Here is an 18,918-nt window from a genome sequence, read left to right as displayed (position 1 = left end):
ACCCAGTTGAGAATATTTGAAACCCTGGATCCAGCTGATCCTGAAGCCAACTCCAGGGCCTTTCAGTTCTGTGACCCAGAAAGTTCTTTCTGGTTGAGCCAGCTTGGAGGGGGGCTCTGGTGTCTGCAGCTGAAGGAGCCGCGGTGTCTGATTTTGGTCCAGCACTTGGGATACATAAGGGCCGCGTGACTCTTCTCCCAGGCCTGAACCTTCCACAGAGGAATCAGAGTCTCCCTGGCTCTCAGGGTGGGGCTGTCCTCCCTGCACGTGCTCCCCACCACCGTCAAGATCAGTTCTTTGCAAAGAGGACTCCCCATCCCCAACCTGGTTTCCCACCAAGCCGCCCCCAACCCCCGACCCCCCAGCCCCATCCCTTAGTCACCTGCAACAGAACTTTGCAGACTTGGAGGTGGACCGTGAGCAACCTGTCCAGCTCCAGGGTGCCGGCCGTGAGCCCCCTAGATGACGCTTTCCTTGGGGGCAACGGGATCCTGTCCTTTCTGTGTTGGATCGAGAAGAACTGGGTGACCATTCCAGTTAGCAGCCCAGCTCCCTCCGAGGAGGGAAGACACCCTCCCTTCTTGGAGAGCTCTGATCAGGGAGGCTCACTCCAGGCCCCAGGGAGAAAGAGCTCCACCCAGGAGAAATCCAGAGAAAAGCAGCAAATGCCCGCAACAACTCAGAACAGGCGCTGGCGTGGTGTGGGCCCTGGAGACAGGGCGAGTCGGGGACACTTTCCAAGGTGGGCAACCTGAAGTCAGAAGTTCAAACTAACCCTTAGCTCGGGACTTGGTCACAAACTAATCCTTAGTGACTCAGGACTGGTCTGCCCTCCCGGCCTCAGTGTACTCATCTGTAAAGTGGGGACAGGAATACCAAGCTCAGGGCAATGAGGGGTGAGGGCAACCCTGCCAGCCAGCAGGCCTGGCACCATGTGGACTTCATGGTAGGAGCCGAGCCCAAGGCCCGAGGACACGGTGACCCTGGGATGTCGGTGGGAGTGCCAGCCCCTCCCCATGGGGTCGTGAGAGGAGGAGACGAAGTTTACTGTGTATCCTCTGCTGCCGCTGAGATTTGGTCCTGGAGCCAGGTGTGAGCGGGGCAGACGGGGCTGCTGAGCTGAGGAGGTGGATGTCAGAGGTGAGGGCAGATTGTGCAGAAGAACAGGGAGCGTGGGTCACTGCTCACTGCTGCCCGTACGAGAGGCAGAGCACAGAGGTTCTACTGTGTGTTTTACTGTCATTTTTTAAGATGAACACGAAACAGCCCATTGCTCAGAGCTGAGGACCATGCTGGGGGACTGTCATTCACTCAGTGGTCAGTACCGGCCCACTCCGCGCCAGGCGGTGGGCACGCAGGGGCAGGGAGCACAACAGACAGACGAGGTAAGTACAGACTGGGCCGAGGGCCATAGATGGCATTGGCTGGAAGCCCACAGGAGGCCTGGAACGGAGGCTGCTTCCCCGGGTCTGTGCTGGGAGGGAGCGCACTTACCGGGGTCCCGGGCAGCCCCCGAACAGGGACAGCTCCTGCGGGGCGAGGTCGGCGTTGAGGAAGGCGAAGCTCTCCAGGATGCAATCCATCAGGCTCTCGGCGGAGGCGTGCTCCTGGGGGGCTCGGCGGGGCTGTGGACGGAGCGGCGAGCCCTCAGCTCGGACCCTTAGGAAGAGGTTGCGAGCCTCAACTGCCCCAGTGAAATGCCCCCAGTGAAGGACAGGCAGGTAGCCTGTGACAAGGGATGGCACAGGAGCACAAGGGACACAGGTCTGAAAAACCTCACCTGGCTCACAGCCCACAGGGCCAGGGCCAGGGCTGTCAGATTGTTTGATTCTCAAACAAAAAAAAAAGCTGGAAACTTAGATTTTTGTGGGAAGCTGTCAATTTTTAAATATTGGCCACCAATTCCAAATTATTTTTATTTTTTTTTAATATTTTATTTATTTATTTGACAGAGATCACAAGTAGGCAGAGAGGAAGGGAAGCAGGCTCCCCGCTGAGCAGAGAGCCCAATGCGGGACTCGATGCCAGGACCCTGGGATCATGACTTGAGCTGAAGGCAGAGGCTTTAACCCACTGAGCCACCCAGGCGCCCCCATCTAGCATCTTCTGACCCAGGCAGGTGGGGCTGAGGCTGGGTGTTCTGCTTCCTCCTCTCTCTGCCTGCCTCCCTGCCTACTTGTGATCTCTGTCAAATAAATAAATAAAATCTTTAAAATAATAGTAAAAAAAAAAAAAAAAAAAAAAAAAAAAAGATGCTAGATGAGGTTCTTGGCCAGGCGCAGAGCAGGTTATCTGCCCCGATCCCCGACTTCCTCTTACAATCCTCCTCTCAGCCAGTGAGGGCCATGGTTCTCCCCACTTGACAGATGAGCAGACTGAGGCTCAGAGGGAAGACACTGACCAGGATGCCGGCCCAGGCCGGCTGCCCCTAGAGACGACTCCCCCTTGTTAGGCCCTGGTAAACGCATACACCCACCTTCAGCCGGTCCCTGAAGCTGAGAAGCTGGTACTCCAGCTCCCGCAGCTGTGGCTGGGGGTCCACGGAGCGCAGTAAATCCAGGACCTCTTGCAGGGGCCTCTCAAGGGTCACCTCTGGCCCATCCACTCTGTCCTCGGGTTCTCCTTCGTCATGGTCCTTCTGGCTGCCTGGGGCTGTATGGTTGTGCACTGGGGAGCCTCCTGGCAGGTCGGGGTCCTCTATTCCCAAATTCCTCCAGCCAGGCTGCTCCACGAAGGCGGCTCCCGCCAGATGGGCTATCTCTGGCAGCAGACCCAGGGGCTGGGCGTCCTCCTGGGCCTCCTCTTCAATGGAGGTGTTGGGGCCAATGGCCAAGGGCAGGAACCCCACATCCGAGGTGGAGGCTGAGGTGCTGGTCTCTGTGTCTCGGGGGTCCTCGGAGCTGAAGGAGTCCATCTCAGGCAGCTCCTGACTCTGGCTCCGCAGGCCCGGGCCTCGAAGGTCATTGTCAGATAGGTAGCTGAGGATGGGGGTGGCCCTTGGCCCACCCAGCAGCAAAGCCTGCTGCGCTGGCTGCTGCAGGGCAGACTGGGGAGGGGACACAGGACCAGCCTCACTGTCACACCAGGAACCAGGACAAAGCCCCCAGAGGCGCTTCCCTCCCTAGACACCCACCCTGCCGCTGTGACTGAAGCCCACCAAGGCTACCGGTAGCCGGGAGGTGCTGACAGGACCCTGCAGTGTCTCTGCCCAGATCCCCATGGTCCTAACTCACTGTGCCTTTCCAGCCCCTGGGGCCACCACACCACTGCTCATGACCTCCAGGCTCCGTGCCTTCCTGTCCAAGGGCCTTTGCAGGGACTGTGCTCTTTTCCTGGAACCTTCTTCCCCCTGGTCTTTGTGATCGTGCCCTTGTCCCCTCAGGCCCTCACTCAGACGGCACCCTCACTGGGGACCTTCCCCTGCACAAACTATTTTAAGGAGCAAGTCCCACCTTGCCCCCAGAGTCCCCTTCCTGGCTGATGTTCCCAAGGTCCTTACGCCCTTGGGCAGGCGGTGCTCCCTGAGGACACCGTCCTCACCTGGCCTAGAACAGGGCCTGGCACAGAGTTCTGAATGGGTGACGGGAATGGGCGAGCCCTCGCCCCCTCTGCGGCAGCCCTTCCCTCCCCTTAGACGACTAGTAACTGTTGATGTTCCCACAGCACCAGCCGTTCTCATCAGGCCTTCTTCCAAGCCCTTCTCGTGTATTCACTTATTTAATCCTTGCAACCCTCCACCAGAGCGGTGCTGTTGTTTTGAGTTCTCCGATACAAGAATTGATGACCAGAGCAGTTGAGTGCCTCCCCCAAGGTCACACAGCAAGTGAGAGGCATAAACGGAATGTGACGCCCTGCTTGTCTGGCTACAGAGTCCATACTCTGGACCAGATGTGATTTTTTTTTTTTTTTAACTGAAGTATGCCGGGCCCACCATGGCCAGAATATGGAAGAAGCTGACAACAATAGTTGTGCTAAGGAGAGGACCCGGATCTCTGGAGGTCATGGGAAAGAGATGTTTTACTATACACTATGTCAAGGTATTACCTACTAGGAACATATATTAAATTTAATTTTAAAACAAGTAAATTGGAGGCCAAGGCTATGACGGGGGTGGTAGAACCCTCCAGAGAACATGCCTCAAGGCCTCCAGGAGAACCAGGCAAGCCCAGAACCGAGCCCAGAGGCCCCCAGAACGGAGGGCTGACAGGAAGGAAGAGCCCCAAAACCCACCCAGGATGGCCCCAAAACAAGGGAGGCTGAGTCCAGGGCTTACTACCTCCGGAGGCGCCAGGCTGCTCGGCCCAGCCCTGCACACCAGCCCCCAGGGAGCGGCCCCCGTCCGCAATCCCCGCGTGGCCACAGCATCCCTGCCCTGGGGAGGCTCACTCACCAGGTAATACCTCTCTCGGAAGCTGGGGGTGCTTGGGGGTGTCCAGTTGTACAAGGAGCCCTTCCTGCTGCCCATGGAGAACTTGCCTGTGGGACTGGGTGACATCAGGAAGCTCTCAGTATCAAACGGGCTGGAGGAGAGAGCAGAAGGGCAGGGCGTCACCCACGCCTGGGAGGACCCCGGAGCACAGACCAGACCTGGGGGGTTTCTAAGAGGGATAGAGGCTTGGCAGGGGCCTGGCCTGGGGTCACAGGCACAGCATAGGGACTCTAGGTGCACATGCTCAACCCCCTGAAGGCCCTGAGCCAGACGGCTCATGTGAATGGCACCCCCTTTGGAGGTCCCCCTGAGAAGCTCAGCAGAGGCACAGTGGACACTCGGTTCTGCCATTTTCTGGGTCAGCGACATCACCATCCCTCTTGTCTTCATCTGTACAAGGGGCACCATTATCTCTCAAAGGACCTCTGTCAGTCCTGGTCACAGGTAAGGCCGGGAATCCAAAAGGAACGTGTGAAATACAGGGGAAGTGGGGCTCAGCCGGCCCCTCCCTGAGCCTGCCCTGGGAGCCAGGAGGTCTAGGAATCTCCCTACCACACGGAAACCTGCTCTCTCTCCTTCACTCAAAGGCCTGGCTCGGGCTCTGGCTCTGTGGGGCCCAGACGCTGCAGGCGCCTCCTGGGAAGGCTGCCCGGCCTGCCGAGGACAGCTACAGGCCGCGAGATGCCTGCCGCCGTGGATTTGCCTCCCTCCCATGGAAGTCCCTGTGGGCTCAAAGGGGCGTCCCGGGAAAGAAGTGTCCCCCACCCCCACTAGACAGGTGAAGACACTGAGGCTGGGGCTGCTCACTTGCCCCAATTCACCCGACTGGGGAGAAAGCAGCAGCAGGGACCCCAGGCTTGGATGCCCACCCCAAGAAGAAGAGACTGGAGAGACTGGCCCCAAGAGTCAGAGCAAGCACCCGCCCGGAGGAAGCGTGCCTCAGCCCTCAGCTCCCGCAGCACCTGCTGTGCAGAGCGAAGAGAAGAGAATTCTCTCAAAACGATAGGTTTCATTTAGAGGAAGAGCAAACACAAAGCCTGTGCAGACCACCAGCATTCAGGGAACAGCCGGAAACAACCCCTGCCCCCTGCAATGCCTGATGGAGAGCCCCCCTACCCCAGGCAGGGATTGTTTTCTTGAGTGTCCCCCATCCATGGGGTCCTGGTCCAAGGGAGCTAAGTGAGTGCCCGCCTGTGCCTGCAGGGGAAGGCGGTGAAGGGGGCTGTAGGTGAGTCTTCCTGGGCGGAGACTAGGCTCCCCCACAGAACCCAGCCCGGGAGGCCTCTGGAAAGGGTCCTGGCCAGCACAGGTCTCTAGTCGTAAGAGGGAACGAGAACTCAGAGGGGCGGGGAAGGTCGGGTGGGCAGAGGCTACGAAGGAGTCTAGGTTCCAGCCTGTCCCTGGGGCAGGATGAGGGCAGGATGCCCACTGGTGGGTGCTAGGCTGCAGTCCGACCACCAGGGGGAGCAAGGGAGGCCTCTCACCGCTCACGCTGTGGGTGGGAGTCCTGTGGGTGGCAATTTGGGGCTGGCCTTGGGGAGGGGCATCAAAGCCCAGGAAGGCAGCAGGCCCCCACTCACTTCCATAGCACCTCCAGCTGGAGCTTGATGGTCCCCAGCTCTGTGATGTCCACCACGATCACCTGCGGCCTGGTGGTGAAGAAGTCCGTGATGTCGCACGTCACCGTGCCCACTGCCAGTGAACTCAGGCCCCTCAGCTCTGTCACCTGGGTGGAGGGCAGTTGTGGATGGCATCTGAGCTGAGTCCCTGGGCACCCTGGCCCCGTGCCCCAGGCCCCACCCACCTTGATCTCGAAGTTCTCGTGCAGGGTGGGGATGAAGGCCTTCTCCTCCTCCTCCCAGGTCTGGCTGTCGTCTGACTCGATCCGGCCCTTCAGCTTCCAGCGCTGGCGGCCCAGACGCATGAGTACCTGTGGGCATGGCCCAGGAAGGGATAGGTCAGCTGCCCCAGGTAGACCCGCCCCCTTGCCACCTGTCTGGGGGGTCCCCCAGCAGGGACTCTGGTTCCCAGCAGCTCCCAACCCCCTAAGGCCTGGTGGGGAGGAACCCTGAGGCCTGCCAGCAGAGGTGGCCCTACCTCATACTGGTCTCCGGGACAGAGGCGTGCGTAGCCCACCAAGCCTGGAACACAGAGACAGGCTCATCTCCTCTCTGGCCTACTCTGCCCCCACCCCACGGACCTCAGGCCCTCACTGGGGAACCCCCTACCCAAGTGTGGGTGTCTGCATCAGGGAGGGATAAGTCGTCAGGACGGGCAGTGGACAGGACTGGGCCTTCACGTCCAACTCAGGGGACGGGCCTCTGCTGAGGTCACAAGTCCCATGAGAGGAAGCCCGGAGTTTTGCCTGGAGCCCTGGGGTTCTGACCAAAGCCCCACCCTGCAGAAGTCCCAGGGCCCCCAAGAAGGCCTGAGGCCCCCGCCTGAACTGGCTTCCACCCCCTCCCGCTCTCAGCTCGGTTACCTTTCATCCTGATGTGAAACTCTCCCAGGTGAACCTCCAAGGCCGCCTCGATGAGCCACATGTCCTGCAAAGCCCCACACAAGGTGGCTCGCGGACCAGCCCAGGGCATGCAGATCCTGCCAGCCAGAGGCGCGGGCAGTGGAGGGGGGTGGACAGAGAGGGATGCTTCTTCGGGGTCCAGGCACCCCCCCCCATAGGCTGCCCTCTGCGTCCCCCACTGCCCACGCACCTCGATGCACTCCTGCAGGCTGCGGCCCAGCTCCTGCAGGCTCTCTCGGGAGGCGCGGCTGGGCGGGCACCTGGAGAAGGCCCTCTGCATGTTGGAGGCTCCATCCCGCAGACGGCACTGGATACAGTAGCCCTCGTAGAGCTCATCCACCTGTGACAGGTGCACGGGCTGCTGGGTGCTGTCCATGCCGGGGCGCGGGGTGCCACGCAGCCCTGCACTACAGGGTCAGCGGTCCTGGGGTCCCCCGCCCATGAACGTGAGCCCAGGGACAGAGACCACACTGCTTACGCACTCTGCACGCAGCGCCCGGCAGTGCACAGTAAAAACTAGTGAACTGGGTGGGCAAATGCACCACTTCCCCTCTCCCTGTGCAACTTCTGGACTGTAAAACGGGGAAGGGAGGTTTGTGACACCCTGCCGAGCCACTGGGCCGCCGGGAGAGTAAAGCAAGGGCATGGAAGAGCTGGCAGAGTATAAAGCTTAAAGGCCTTGCTGTGTGACCTTGGGCCCATCCTGTCCCTCTCTGGGCCTCTACTCTCCCATCTCTGCAATGGGGTGGTTGGACTCAGACTTCTCGCCCTGTAAAATGGAGCATAAGGTCTTTCCCTCTAAACCCCACACTCCTGGGGAGCCCAGCACCCCCTTTTCCCGCTGACCCCAACCTCAGGGCCGAGGCCCTGCAGTCTCTGCTCCTTCTCAGCCTCTCCCCTGCCAACCCACTGGAAGTCCAAGAAGTCCCAGCCACACACCATGACCTCCAGGAGGCAGGCTGACCTTGCTGATGTGAAACTCCATCTTCCGGATATGCCTTTCCACAGAGCGAGTTTGCTTCTCCCAAAAAAAAAAAAAAAGGTGCTTTCAAAGTAGTGTGGGCCGCACCCCCCCTCGCCCCAGCCGCCAGCCCCTGCCCCTTCCTCTGGGTTCTAACACACAGAATGGGGCTCAAAGGCAGGCCAGCCCCTCACCATCCTCGAGGAAGGCTTGTCATTGAACCTGTCTCCCCATTTGTAAAATAGGGAGGAAACCCAGGCGTGCCTCCGGCAGGACAGCCCGAGGGGTGAAATACATGGTCCCTCTCACCCAGCAGGGCCCAGCCCCGGCCCACCCCGCTTACAGCCCTGCGGACAGAAAGTCTCGCTCACCTTGTCCAGGTCATAATAGAAAGCCTGGGGGGGGAGAGAAGAAGGGGGGTGTTTCAGGTCTCCAGGTGCTCCTCCAAGACCCATGAGGCCACATCCCAGGGGCACCTGAACTCAGATGACAAAAAACTAGCAGCCACTCCCTCCTCTGCAGCCTGCAGTCAGTGGCCTGCTCTGGAGTCCAGGGGAAGAGCGATAAACACATGGGCTTTGGGCTGAGGCAGTTCTCAGCCTGGTTTTGCTTCCCAGCTGTGTGTCCCAGGCCAGTTACTCCACACCTCTGAGCCTCCAACTCCTCGGGCAAAATAGGGTGGCCATAACACAGAGCACCTGCCCCATAGGGTTGCCGTGGAAAGTCAAGGACACGGTAAGCCCTCGACAAAATGGGGACCGTTACAGTCTGATCGTTTAAGGGGTGATTTTGACCATGGGCAGAGGGACGGAGGGAGGGGCCGCCCCAGGGGCAGGGGGTTCAGGCTTGGGGAAATGCAAATCAAGACTGGCCCAGTCAAGCCAGGGGCTGGGGGTGGCCAGAAAAAGAACATATCAACTGGGCAGATCTTCGTATAAAGGACCAGACAGGAAATAGTTTCGGCCTTGGGGGTCGCGGGGTCTCTGCCACGTGGTCCGCACGCAGCCACACCCAACATGTCAGTGTCGGCTGTGGCCATGTGCCGAAAAACTCTATTTCCGAACAGGCCCTCATATGCCCACGTAGCTCAAATCACCCTGCCTGAGCCGGGAGGAATTTCCACGAGGTTAGAGATTCACTAGAGAGAGAAAGCCAGACGTGGGACGTAGGTTGCACCTTCGTCTTTCTAAGACAACTGTTGACCGAAACCTTCTCGACGCTTTTGTGCGCTTACATGACTACATGACCAGGAAGGAAAATATGGAAAGAGAAATCCTAGATTGTCCTCAGGGGTGAAACAGGCTGGGACACTGAACACGGGGGAGGAGGGGGTGTCAAGCAAAAGGACAGGTGGGTTCAAACCCCCCAAAGTGTGTGTTTTCCCACATTTGCGTTTATGAGAAGTGGGACGTGTGTGCTAATGGAGGTGAGACTCCACGTAAGCTCTAGAGAAATAGGAAAGTTCTCAAGCCTTTGGAAGGAAAAGGAACTGGCAGAAAGCTGAGAAGCAGCCGTGTCCAGGGAGGCAAGACCCCAGATCCCTGGCATGGCCACCCCTTCTCTTGCCTCAGTGTGCCCATCTGTGAAGTGGGAGCAGCTAAAACTGAGGAGACTTTGTACACTTGCCTACCTCACAGCTGCTTCTAGAGCCAGAGAGTGGGGGTGAACTGCTTGATGGGGAGGGGAGTAGGGGGAGGGAGGGTGAGAGCTTCCTATCCACCTGTGAGGCAAAAATCCCTCTGGGGCCAAGTGAAGTGGGATCATCGAAAAATACAGACAGTCCATCCCTTAGGCCTCTGAGCTCCGAGACGGAGATTTACACCCGCGATGCAAGCCAGGGGTGAGGGGGACCCCATCTCTGCACCCCACCAAGGCTGCTTGGGTGGGAAGGGGCAGGGGCAGGGAGAGGTCTCACCAGCCTCGAATTCCTGCGGGTGTCCTTGTGGCGACCTGACAGGTAATCCAGCTCCGCCTGCTGGACGCAGAGATACTCCCTGTGAGGGCAACAAGGAAGAGCAGTTCGCCAAGGAACGAGAAGAGGAAAAGAAAGGGCCAGGTGACCCATGTTCTGGAACCGAGGCGGCCACAGCTGCCAACAGGAACAGTGGTGGTTGGGGGTGAAAAGGGAGATGAAAGGAGCTAGTCGAGGCACAGACTTGAGGTCAGAGGGACAGAGCCATCCCGCGCCCCGGAAGCCTGGCCCCAGCTCGCTCAGCCTCCAGACCCCACACGCTGAGGGCTGTGGGCCCAGGGCTGTGCAAAAGGGAAAAGCAGTCCATTAATTCACCAAACAGCCGCACAAATAGGTCCTACTGTTATACCCATTTTAGAGATGGGCACACTGACCCTCAAAATTGGCAAGGAACTCAGCCCAGAGTCACAACAGGGAAGAGACTGGACCGAAATCTGAAACCAGGCAGTGACTTTCAGAGGCCCCTGTCTTCACCCCAGCCCATGGAGGGTTCGACAAGGGCATGCCTCCCTCCCCGACAAAGGCAGGCCGTCCTGGTGTCTGCATGTTTAGGACCAAGGAGCAGAAAGGGGCTGGAAGACCCATTCTGGGAGGCACAGAGAAAGCTGTGGGCCCGGACAGGACATTTCATGTTCTTTTCCAACCGAAGAGCCTTAGACCTGAAGCCTGAAGTCTGCCCTTGGGGTCCGGGGTGAGGTCACATCCTGCTTCATCATGGATTTACTGGGCTGCCCCAGGAAGGTGACTCGCCCTCTCTGGGCCCCCTCACACCGCCACCGGCCAGGCCATTGCTCACTCAGGGGTTGGGCTCCCCAAGAAGAAGGGGATGCTGTTGAGTGAGCCCAGACAAGTCCCAAATGCAGGGTCCTTACAGGAATCACCAGAGGGAGTCTCGGGAGATGAACCCTTGAGGATGGGCTCTAGGCACATGTGCCCCCCACTGCCACTCTGCACCCGCATTGGGTCAGTCGTGCAGCACATATCATGGGCCAAGTGTACTGGATGCCCCCTGGGCTGGCAGTCAGGACCTGGCAAGTGGGGGAGGTGACATTTACCCTGAGCTGGCGGGGACCCTATACCCTGCTTCCTGGCTGCGGGACCGTGGACAAGTTGCTTCCCAACTTTGGGACTCAGTTTCCTCTTCTGAAGGGGAGGAGGAGGTTAGGAGATTCTCTGAGAGCATTCTTCGGGGATTCGAGGGGACGATGTGTATGAAGTCCCGGAATGAGCCGTAACTGCGCTGTCACTGTTACTAATTAGTGAGGCACGGAGAGCAGGAGCACAGGGGGTGGGGAGGGACAGGCATCCCAGCAGGAAGGAACAGCATTGGATTCAGACAGCGTGCATGTGTGCTGACCGAGGGACATGGGCGAATGGCGGCCTGCGGAGACTCCCCACTGCCCAGCTCCTGCTCAACAAGAGCCAAGGCACAGGCACGTGGAGGAAGCTGGCATATCCAGGGGCCAGTGAGGATGGGGAGTGAATAACAGAAGAAAAGTCTAGAAAGATGGAAGGTCAGAAAGGACCCTGATGTCCTCCCAAGGGTAGTAGGGAGCCATGGGAGAGACTTGAGCAGAGCAAGGTAGCAAGTGGGGAAGGGGTGGGTAGGGGCGGGCCCGGGACTGCAGCAAGATGGCCCCGGATGCCCAGTTCGGGGTTGAAGAACAGGGAGGGACTACTGGCAGCGGCCCCCTTGTGACTTACTCATGGGGCAGCACCGCGCCTAAGCCAGAGCCCTGACCTCCTCCGTGAACCTCAGGTTTGTGCCCCAACTACCTCCTTTCATCTCCCTCTTCACCCCCGACCCCTCCCTCAGCAAATCCTGTCTGCTCCACCTGCAAGATATATCCTGAAACTGACCCTGTCCCCTGACCACACAGCTGCCACCTGGCCACATCCACCATTGTCTCCCACCTGGGCCCTTGCAGTCCCTTTCTGACCGGCCTCCCCACTTCTGCCCCAGGCGCCTGCAGTCCATTCTCCAGGTACAGCCGGAAGATCGTATCAAAAACAGACTCAGATCACGCCCTTCCCCCACATGGAACCCTTCATGGCTCCCGGCTCACTCCATATCATCTGGTCCCCATTGTCCCCCAGACCTCCTCACACCTCCCTCGCTCTCTCAGCTCCCAAGCTGGCCTGCTTACTACACCCCTGATGCTCTCATCATGCTCCTGCCCCAGGGCCTTTGTACGTGTGGCTGGCTTGGCCTAGAATGTTCTTTTTCCATTATCTGCTGGTCTCACTCCTTCACTCCTTCAGGTTTTTGCTCAAATGTCACCTTCTTAATGAGAGCTTCTTTGAACCCCTGATTTAAAATCAGCCCCATGCCTTCTTATCCTGACTTACTTCCCACCACCTAACTTACTCTGTATTTTGTTTATTGTCTGTCTGTCTCCCATTAGGAAGCTCCACGGGGCAGGGATTTCTGGGTTCTGTTCACTCCCACACCCTGTGCCTAGCGCTTCATAAGCCCTTAAGCAAAAGGTGTGGAGCAAGAGGCTGAATCTTCCCGTCCTGGGCTCTGCGCAGCTAACCAGTCCGCCTCTCCTGCACTCAGATCCAGCCACCCTGGCCTCCTGTCCTATATGCTCCTACCTCACAGCCTTTGCCTGTGCTGTTCCCTCTGCTGGGGACGCTTATCTCCCAGAGGCCAGCGCAACCACCCGGATCTCCTCGGTGAGTGTCCCCGGTCACCCTGTCTGCTAGGCCTTCCACGCACTGCCTCGCTGTCACCTTCCTTCATTGCCCTCAGGGCTGGTGGCAGTTACTGTTGACCACGTCACTCCTTCGTGGCTGTCTCCCCTCTACCCATAAACTCCGCGAGACCAGCGTCCTCCGACAGCCCGCACTGTGTCCCTAGAGCCCAAGGACAGGCTCGAGCGTGGGGCTGCCCCCAGGATATGCTCGTGGGCTAAAGGAATAAGCAGGAGCTGGATCCCTCGGAGGAGACCTAAGCGCGTTCCTCAGCAAGGGGCGGAGAAGAGAGGAGGCGGCGACAGAGGACGAGCACTTTCAGGGCCACAAACAGGGTCCTTACTTGAGGCCTCTCTTGAGGGCTTCAAAGATCTTCTTCACTTGTTGCGGCTTGGGGTCGGGGCAGACAGACCCCTTCCGGAGCGTGCCGTACATCTTGGAGGATTTTGCAGGCATCCGAGACTTCACGGAGTTCCCGTGGATGGACTTTCTGTGAGAAGGGCGGGGGGGTCAGAGCAGGGATGTTGGACAAAGCCCTCCCCGGGCGCTCTGAGATCAGTGACCAAACCGCAGTCTGTCAGGAGGCCTGGCTGAGTCCCACCCCATCGCCACCGAGCCATGTGGTCTGAGGCAAGTTGCCAAGACACTCTGGGCCTCAGTTTCCTCATCTGTAAAATGAAGGCTTGCATTTGAAGATTAAAAAAAGACAAAGAAGAACGTGACGTGAGAAATTAACACGGTGAGGAATACATTCGAGCAGCCCAAAGGCCTGTGCTTTGTCTATACAGTGTCTATACAGGCAAACAAGCCGGGAGGCCAGATCATGGCCCAGGCACCTGTTGGCTTAGTCTGTCTGGGATCCATGCCCCTCCTTCTGGGAAGAGCACCTCAGTTTTCCTCTGGGGCATCTCCCTAATTCTGCTCTTTATACATGTGGTTTGGAGGGAGGTAGCCTGACAAATGAACACACACACACACACATATTCTGAGTCAAACATGTGTCCCAGGCCTGGGTTAGTCAACAGACTCCACTCCCCTGGCTCAGGGAGAGGCACAGGACCCATGTCTGGCCAGTAACCCTGCCTGGAGTTTGGTTCCAAATTCACAGGCAGGCAAATGGTTCTTTCTTCTGGCGGTGCTATTCTGGGGGAACATGTACCCAGAACTGCCAGCCACGTCCTTTGCATCATGGTAGGGAGAATGGAACCAACACATGGAGATGCAGGGGGAGGCAGGCCAAATCCACACGACGAGGAGTTCCTGGATCCAGCTATGCCTGAAGCTAAATCTGCCCATGGGATTTCAGTTACATGAGCCAATTGGTTCTCTTTTTTGCTAAGCCTATTGGAGTTGTAGCGTGGACTGAATGATCCTAAGAAGTGATGTCTCCTGGCAGTGACAGCTGTGTCTGTCAGCCCTTGAGGGATACAGCAGCATGTCAGGAGTCACTGCAGCCCTACAAGGTGAGGGTTCCCTCATTACAGTTAGGAGCTGTTTCTGCCATCTAAGCCCCTTCTAGAGTCCTGTGATCCTATGCCTCGTCTACTAGGTACAAGATCAGGGCAAGCTGACACACTCACCACCAGGCAGGCTTTAGTCCATCCTCTAAAGGCTCAGCCTCTAAAGACCCTGTTTCCCAGATGATTCTGCACCTTGTGTAGCTTCACCGACTCCCTTCTCACAGAAGAAACTAGGGTAGAAATGACACTCAGGCTAACATCTGGGTCAGTTTCTTAAAGGAGCCACTAGCTTTTCTTTCCAACTTCCTCCCTCCCTGTCTTCCTCCCAGGTGTGCTAAGGAGTCAGCTTCAACCCCTGCTCTAAGGTCCAGAGCAGGGGGGAGGTGTGGGGGATGGGTGGGGAAAGAGAGAGGTGCGGGGTGGGGGGAGGCAAGAGGGGAGAGAGAGAAAGGTGGGGGAGAGGGGGAGCATGCGCCAGGTGGGAGGTGGGGAGGGGTGCAGAGGAGAATAAGCAGTCTTATTTAGGTCCCTGTATTTGGGGGAGTTTCTTTGTCAAAGGAACTTCACCTCTATGCTAATGCACTACCCGAGTCTCAGTTACTTTTCTGTTAAATGGGAAAACAATAGACCCTAAACCAGAAAGCAGTGCTGAGAATTCTCTCAGACACCAGGTCAAATATTTGGCCCAGCGGAGGCAGTAGGCGCTTAATAAGTGTTTCCCCCTGTTATAATCATCATATCCTATCTGTATCATTCATTCCCTGTACCCACAGCCTGGAAAACAGTAGGTATTCAGTAAGTGCTGACCTGAACAGAACGAGGGAAGGAAATACAGCGTGATGTGGGGACCAGAGAGCAGAGACGTCTGGGAACCCAAGCACTCAGCTGGACCTCAGAGGAAGAACAGGAGGAGGGGTAAGCCCCAGAAGGGTGTTTCGGGGGGTCAGAGTGAGCCATGGAGGAGAGGAGGAGCCATCCAATCTGTGTGTGACGGCGGGCTCAGAGCAAGGAGCCAGGCTCGACCGAAGCAGGGTGAAGCTGGATGTGGGAGTCCTCCCTGCCTGGGGGAGCCTGCGATGGGGAGGGAGGTCCTAGGACATGGCCAGCTCCCCGGCTTCAAAGACCTCGAGGATAAGAACAGGGAAGCATAACGAGGGTGCACGGAGAGAAGGTGTTCTCTGAGCGTCTGCTGTTTCCCCTGCCTGCTAAGGGCTTTATATAAACATTGATTTTAACCCTACTGCAAGGTAGGGAAACTGAGGCTCAGATAAGTCACTTGCCCTGGATCATGCCTGTGGCAGAGCTGGGATCCAAAACCACCCATGGGCAGATGCCCAGCCTGGAAGGTGAAGCACCAACCTAGGGGCGGGGCGCAGGGTTCCCTTGGACCCTTAGGGTCATCTGATATGACCCCCCCTGACCACAGTTTCGGGGTCACCGGGTCTCGGGTGAGTCCTGAGAATCTGCATTTCTCATTCCTCTGGGCTGCCAGTGCTGCTGGTCCGAGGCCCACTGTCTGAGGGGATTCACTAACGCTCCACTCGGGGGCAGAAACCCAGCTATGCCTCTCTCCCTGGGCATCCTTTGGAGTTTCCTGCTCTTTTGAGACCTAAAATCAAGGGTCTGGGACTCACTCATTCATTCAGACACTCACAGAGCCGGGCTTTCCTCGAGTCAGACACATGAGGGGAACCAAGGGGCCGGGGTCCCACCCTCGAAGCCTCTCTCCATCCGTCCATGGGAGGAGGGGAGGTTTGTGGTCTGGAGACCCAGGCAGGGGGCAAGCAGGACACAGCTCCGGCTCCCTCCCTCGGCAGGGCCCAGAGGAGGCTCCGCGGGCAGCCCAGCTGTAAGTCCAGCCCAGCCAGACACTGTGCAGTCCACACACACACACAGACACCTGCTGCTGACTCGGGAGACAGGAGCCGTCCTCGCCATGGCTCTGGCTGGGCTTCTACCATGGCTGTGCAACTACATCACAAACCAATGTGGGAGGAACAGAGATGCCGGGCCCTGCCCAAGTGTGCTAAGTGCGTCCCAGAGGCTACTGCAGCAAGGAAGGGTCCGGGCAGATCGGGGCCCTCGCCAGCCTGGGAGCCTGCACTGTCTTGAGAGACAGGAGCCCCCAGTCAGGCACCCATGTTCCAGTCCCAGCCCGAGGTCACAGGTACTTAGCATCCTGGAGCCTCAGTTTCCCAATCCGTAAAATGGACTGACCCCACGGCACCGTCCTGAGACACTCATTCCTCCAACAGATATTGACTGGTGAGTGCTAAGTGCACACCAACATCCCTCTAGGGGCTGGAAGTAAAACAGTAACTGAAACAGACAAAACCCATGTCCTGGGGAGCTGCCAGGCCAGCTAGGGGGTGGGGGGAGCCCCCGGACAGCCAGCCCATTCTGGAGCTAGATGCCAGGGTCTCTGTAGTAACCCCACTTATAAGTTCTGTGATCTTGGCTAAGTTTTTGAACCTCTCTGTGCCTCAGTTTTCTCCTCTGTAAAATGGGCACCAGAGAAAAAGGTAGCTACATGAGAGTTGCCTAAGTTGCAAATAAATGGAAAGAGCTTTGAGTTGTGCAAACGGTCAGTGTTATGTATGTGTCAGAGTCACAGAAGATAATAAACGCCAACGGCAAAACCAAAAGCAGGATGATAAATTTAAATTTACGTGGGGGTGAGCTGGGAAGGCCCCTCCAGTCAGCTTGGGCACAAGCTCGGTATATCCATACGCTCATCCCTTACCTGCTTTCGCTCGTATTCGTATATGATGTGAAGTTTCGTTTTTGGAGGCCGGCGAAGGGGCTGTGCTCCCTCCTCCCTCACCCTGCCTGAGGCCACCTCACCCACCTCTTGGAACAGACCCTCCACGAAGCTGACATCTCCGGGCTGGCAGACACGGGCGGGCAGCGGCCTTCGGGGAGGTGGGCTTTGGACAGGCTGGGGCCCTGGCCAGCCGGAGGGGAGACAGGAGGCGGGAGGCGGGGGCAGCCACTTTGAGGGGGGCTGCAGGAACCCTGCTCACCTGCCGGCTCTGGGGGGTCCACAGTCCCCAGGAGGTGGGTGCCCTTCGCCGGGCCCCGCCTCCATCTGCCTGGAGACCTCCTTGCGCTGCTGCAGCTGTGTCTGCCTCCGGTGGGGGGCGGGGGGCTGTGAGTTCAGGGCTCTTGTCTGAGGTTCCCCGGGGCAGCCAGCTGTGGTGGCCGCTCTGAGCGCTGGCTCAGCCTGGGAAGGCAATGTGTGTGTGTATGTGTGTGTGTGTGTGTGTCCTTCAGGTGGTGACATCAGGCGGGCCTAGTGACACAGCTCCCGGGGGAGGGAGTGGCCTCTGGGGGCGGGGGTTTTACCAGCTCGGGGAGGACTCAGTATGAAACAGCCTCTGGCATGCCAGGCAAGCTTCCAGACGGCCACGTACCACCCAGTGGTCCCCACCCTCACGTGAGGCCACCAGGATGGTCCTTCCGCCTGGGGTTGTCAGCACCCGCTTCTGCTGGTGCGGGGTCTGGAGGCAGGCAGAGCTGGCTGTGGCTGGGGCGGGGGAAATTATAAGACCAACCGCCCACAGTTCAGACCAGGACCCGGTGCGCCGATGGTGTAAGCTGACCTTTTCTCCCGACGCTGGGGACACTGGTGGGCAGGGAGGGTGTGTGACACACACAGGGCACGCTCGGAGGTCAAGCCTCATGTGGGTTAGCCCCTTCTTACACATATGTCTGAGGTGTCACCGTCTCTACAGTCAAGGAAACAGGTCCCGTGACTGCCTCTGGCCCCAGAGCCTGCACCCCTAACCGCTCCTCTTTCTCTGGCCCCCTCTCCTTGAAAATCAAAGGCTACTGGCCAGTTTTCACCCCCACGTGCCCCAGCCATCCCAACAGAGGAACGCCCAGGGTGGCCAGAACGGTGGCTCCTAGCTCAGACGGGTGTCCTCCTGACAACCTGGGGGGGAGCTGACTGGCTGAGGAGTGGCAGGAAGGGGTTAAAAGCAGCCGTGCCTATAAACTGGGGCAGAATGGGACAGCATCAGGGCCTGGGCCTCTACTTCCTCTCCCCGCCTTAGTCCATATGGCCTCATATTACATTCTTATATATGTATTAGATATGCCCTTAATAGCCATCATTCACACCTTAGTGTAAAATTTCCCCACCAGATAGATCACCTCCTCAATTGAATTCATTGGTTATGGAATAAAAAGCTATAGCCAAAGTCAAAGGGGTTTCAGGTGCCAGGACAGGGGTGGGGGCTGGGGACCAAGGGAGCCTCAGTGAGCTTCCATCTCCTGCTCTCCTATCTGAGGTTATTTTTCCTGCCTGCCTCCGCAGCGTGGCTGTGCTTCAGCCTGGTTGGATTACCGGAGAAATAAGGCCAGGAGGTGAGGTCTGAAACCCAATCCAGGTCGTCCAGCCGCAGAGCCAAGGGTCCAGACTCCTGGGAGTCGGACAGAGACAGGAAGTTAAAAATAGATGTGCTACTTCCCTGTCCTTGTGGGCAGTTTCTTCCTTCCCCATGGACAAGGGGGCCCAAGAGACTGAGGCTAGGTGTCACTCAGGGACCCTAGAACCCACCCAGGCTGGGACTTCTCCAGAATTCCCTGAGTAGGGGATCCTCCAGAAGAAGCTGCCCCCGGGAGAGATCCAGCCATCAGGTCATCTTTCTCAGCCTAGGACGCAGACCTTGCGAGATGTGATCTTGTCTTTGCTGATGCCAATGAGCCCTCGTGGGACCGGGTCAGATGCCCTCTGTCCTCTTCCCGCCCAGAGAGCTGACCCCAGGAATCCCAGAGTGGGGCCACAAGAGGCTAGGGACCCATCTTGGGATGTTATCTGGGCAGAGATCCTGACTGGGGACCTGTGGGACATTCCCATGGATGCAGGAAGTCCAG

The 18,918-nt window shown here is 58.1% G+C and overlaps 1 protein-coding gene across 1 annotated transcript in view; it reads right to left on the bottom strand.

The window, feature by feature from the left end:
- Positions 1-18,918, bottom strand: part of RIPOR3 (RIPOR family member 3) — a 71,977-nt gene that overhangs the window by 7,054 nt on the left and 46,005 nt on the right. The window contains exons 3-15 of the mRNA XM_059132824.1: positions 12,924-13,070; positions 9,827-9,905; positions 8,283-8,306; positions 7,915-7,968; positions 7,141-7,290; positions 6,912-6,975; positions 6,527-6,570; positions 6,234-6,359; positions 6,010-6,155; positions 4,391-4,520; positions 2,477-3,046; positions 1,495-1,625; positions 383-500 (exon numbers count right to left, since the gene is read on the bottom strand). Coding sequence (XP_058988807.1) covers positions 383-500; positions 1,495-1,625; positions 2,477-3,046; positions 4,391-4,520; positions 6,010-6,155; positions 6,234-6,359; positions 6,527-6,570; positions 6,912-6,975; positions 7,141-7,290; positions 7,915-7,968; positions 8,283-8,306; positions 9,827-9,905; positions 12,924-13,070 — 1,783 coding nt within the window. The remainder of the gene's footprint in view (positions 1-382; positions 501-1,494; positions 1,626-2,476; positions 3,047-4,390; positions 4,521-6,009; positions 6,156-6,233; positions 6,360-6,526; positions 6,571-6,911; positions 6,976-7,140; positions 7,291-7,914; positions 7,969-8,282; positions 8,307-9,826; positions 9,906-12,923; positions 13,071-18,918) is intronic.

Source organism: Mustela lutreola, chromosome 9 (genome assembly GCF_030435805.1).
Source record: "Mustela lutreola isolate mMusLut2 chromosome 9, mMusLut2.pri, whole genome shotgun sequence".
Classification (NCBI taxonomy): domain Eukaryota; kingdom Metazoa; phylum Chordata; class Mammalia; order Carnivora; family Mustelidae; genus Mustela; species Mustela lutreola.
The sequence above is the reverse complement of the archived record's forward strand: the minus strand, read 5'-3'. Positions and strand labels throughout refer to the sequence as shown.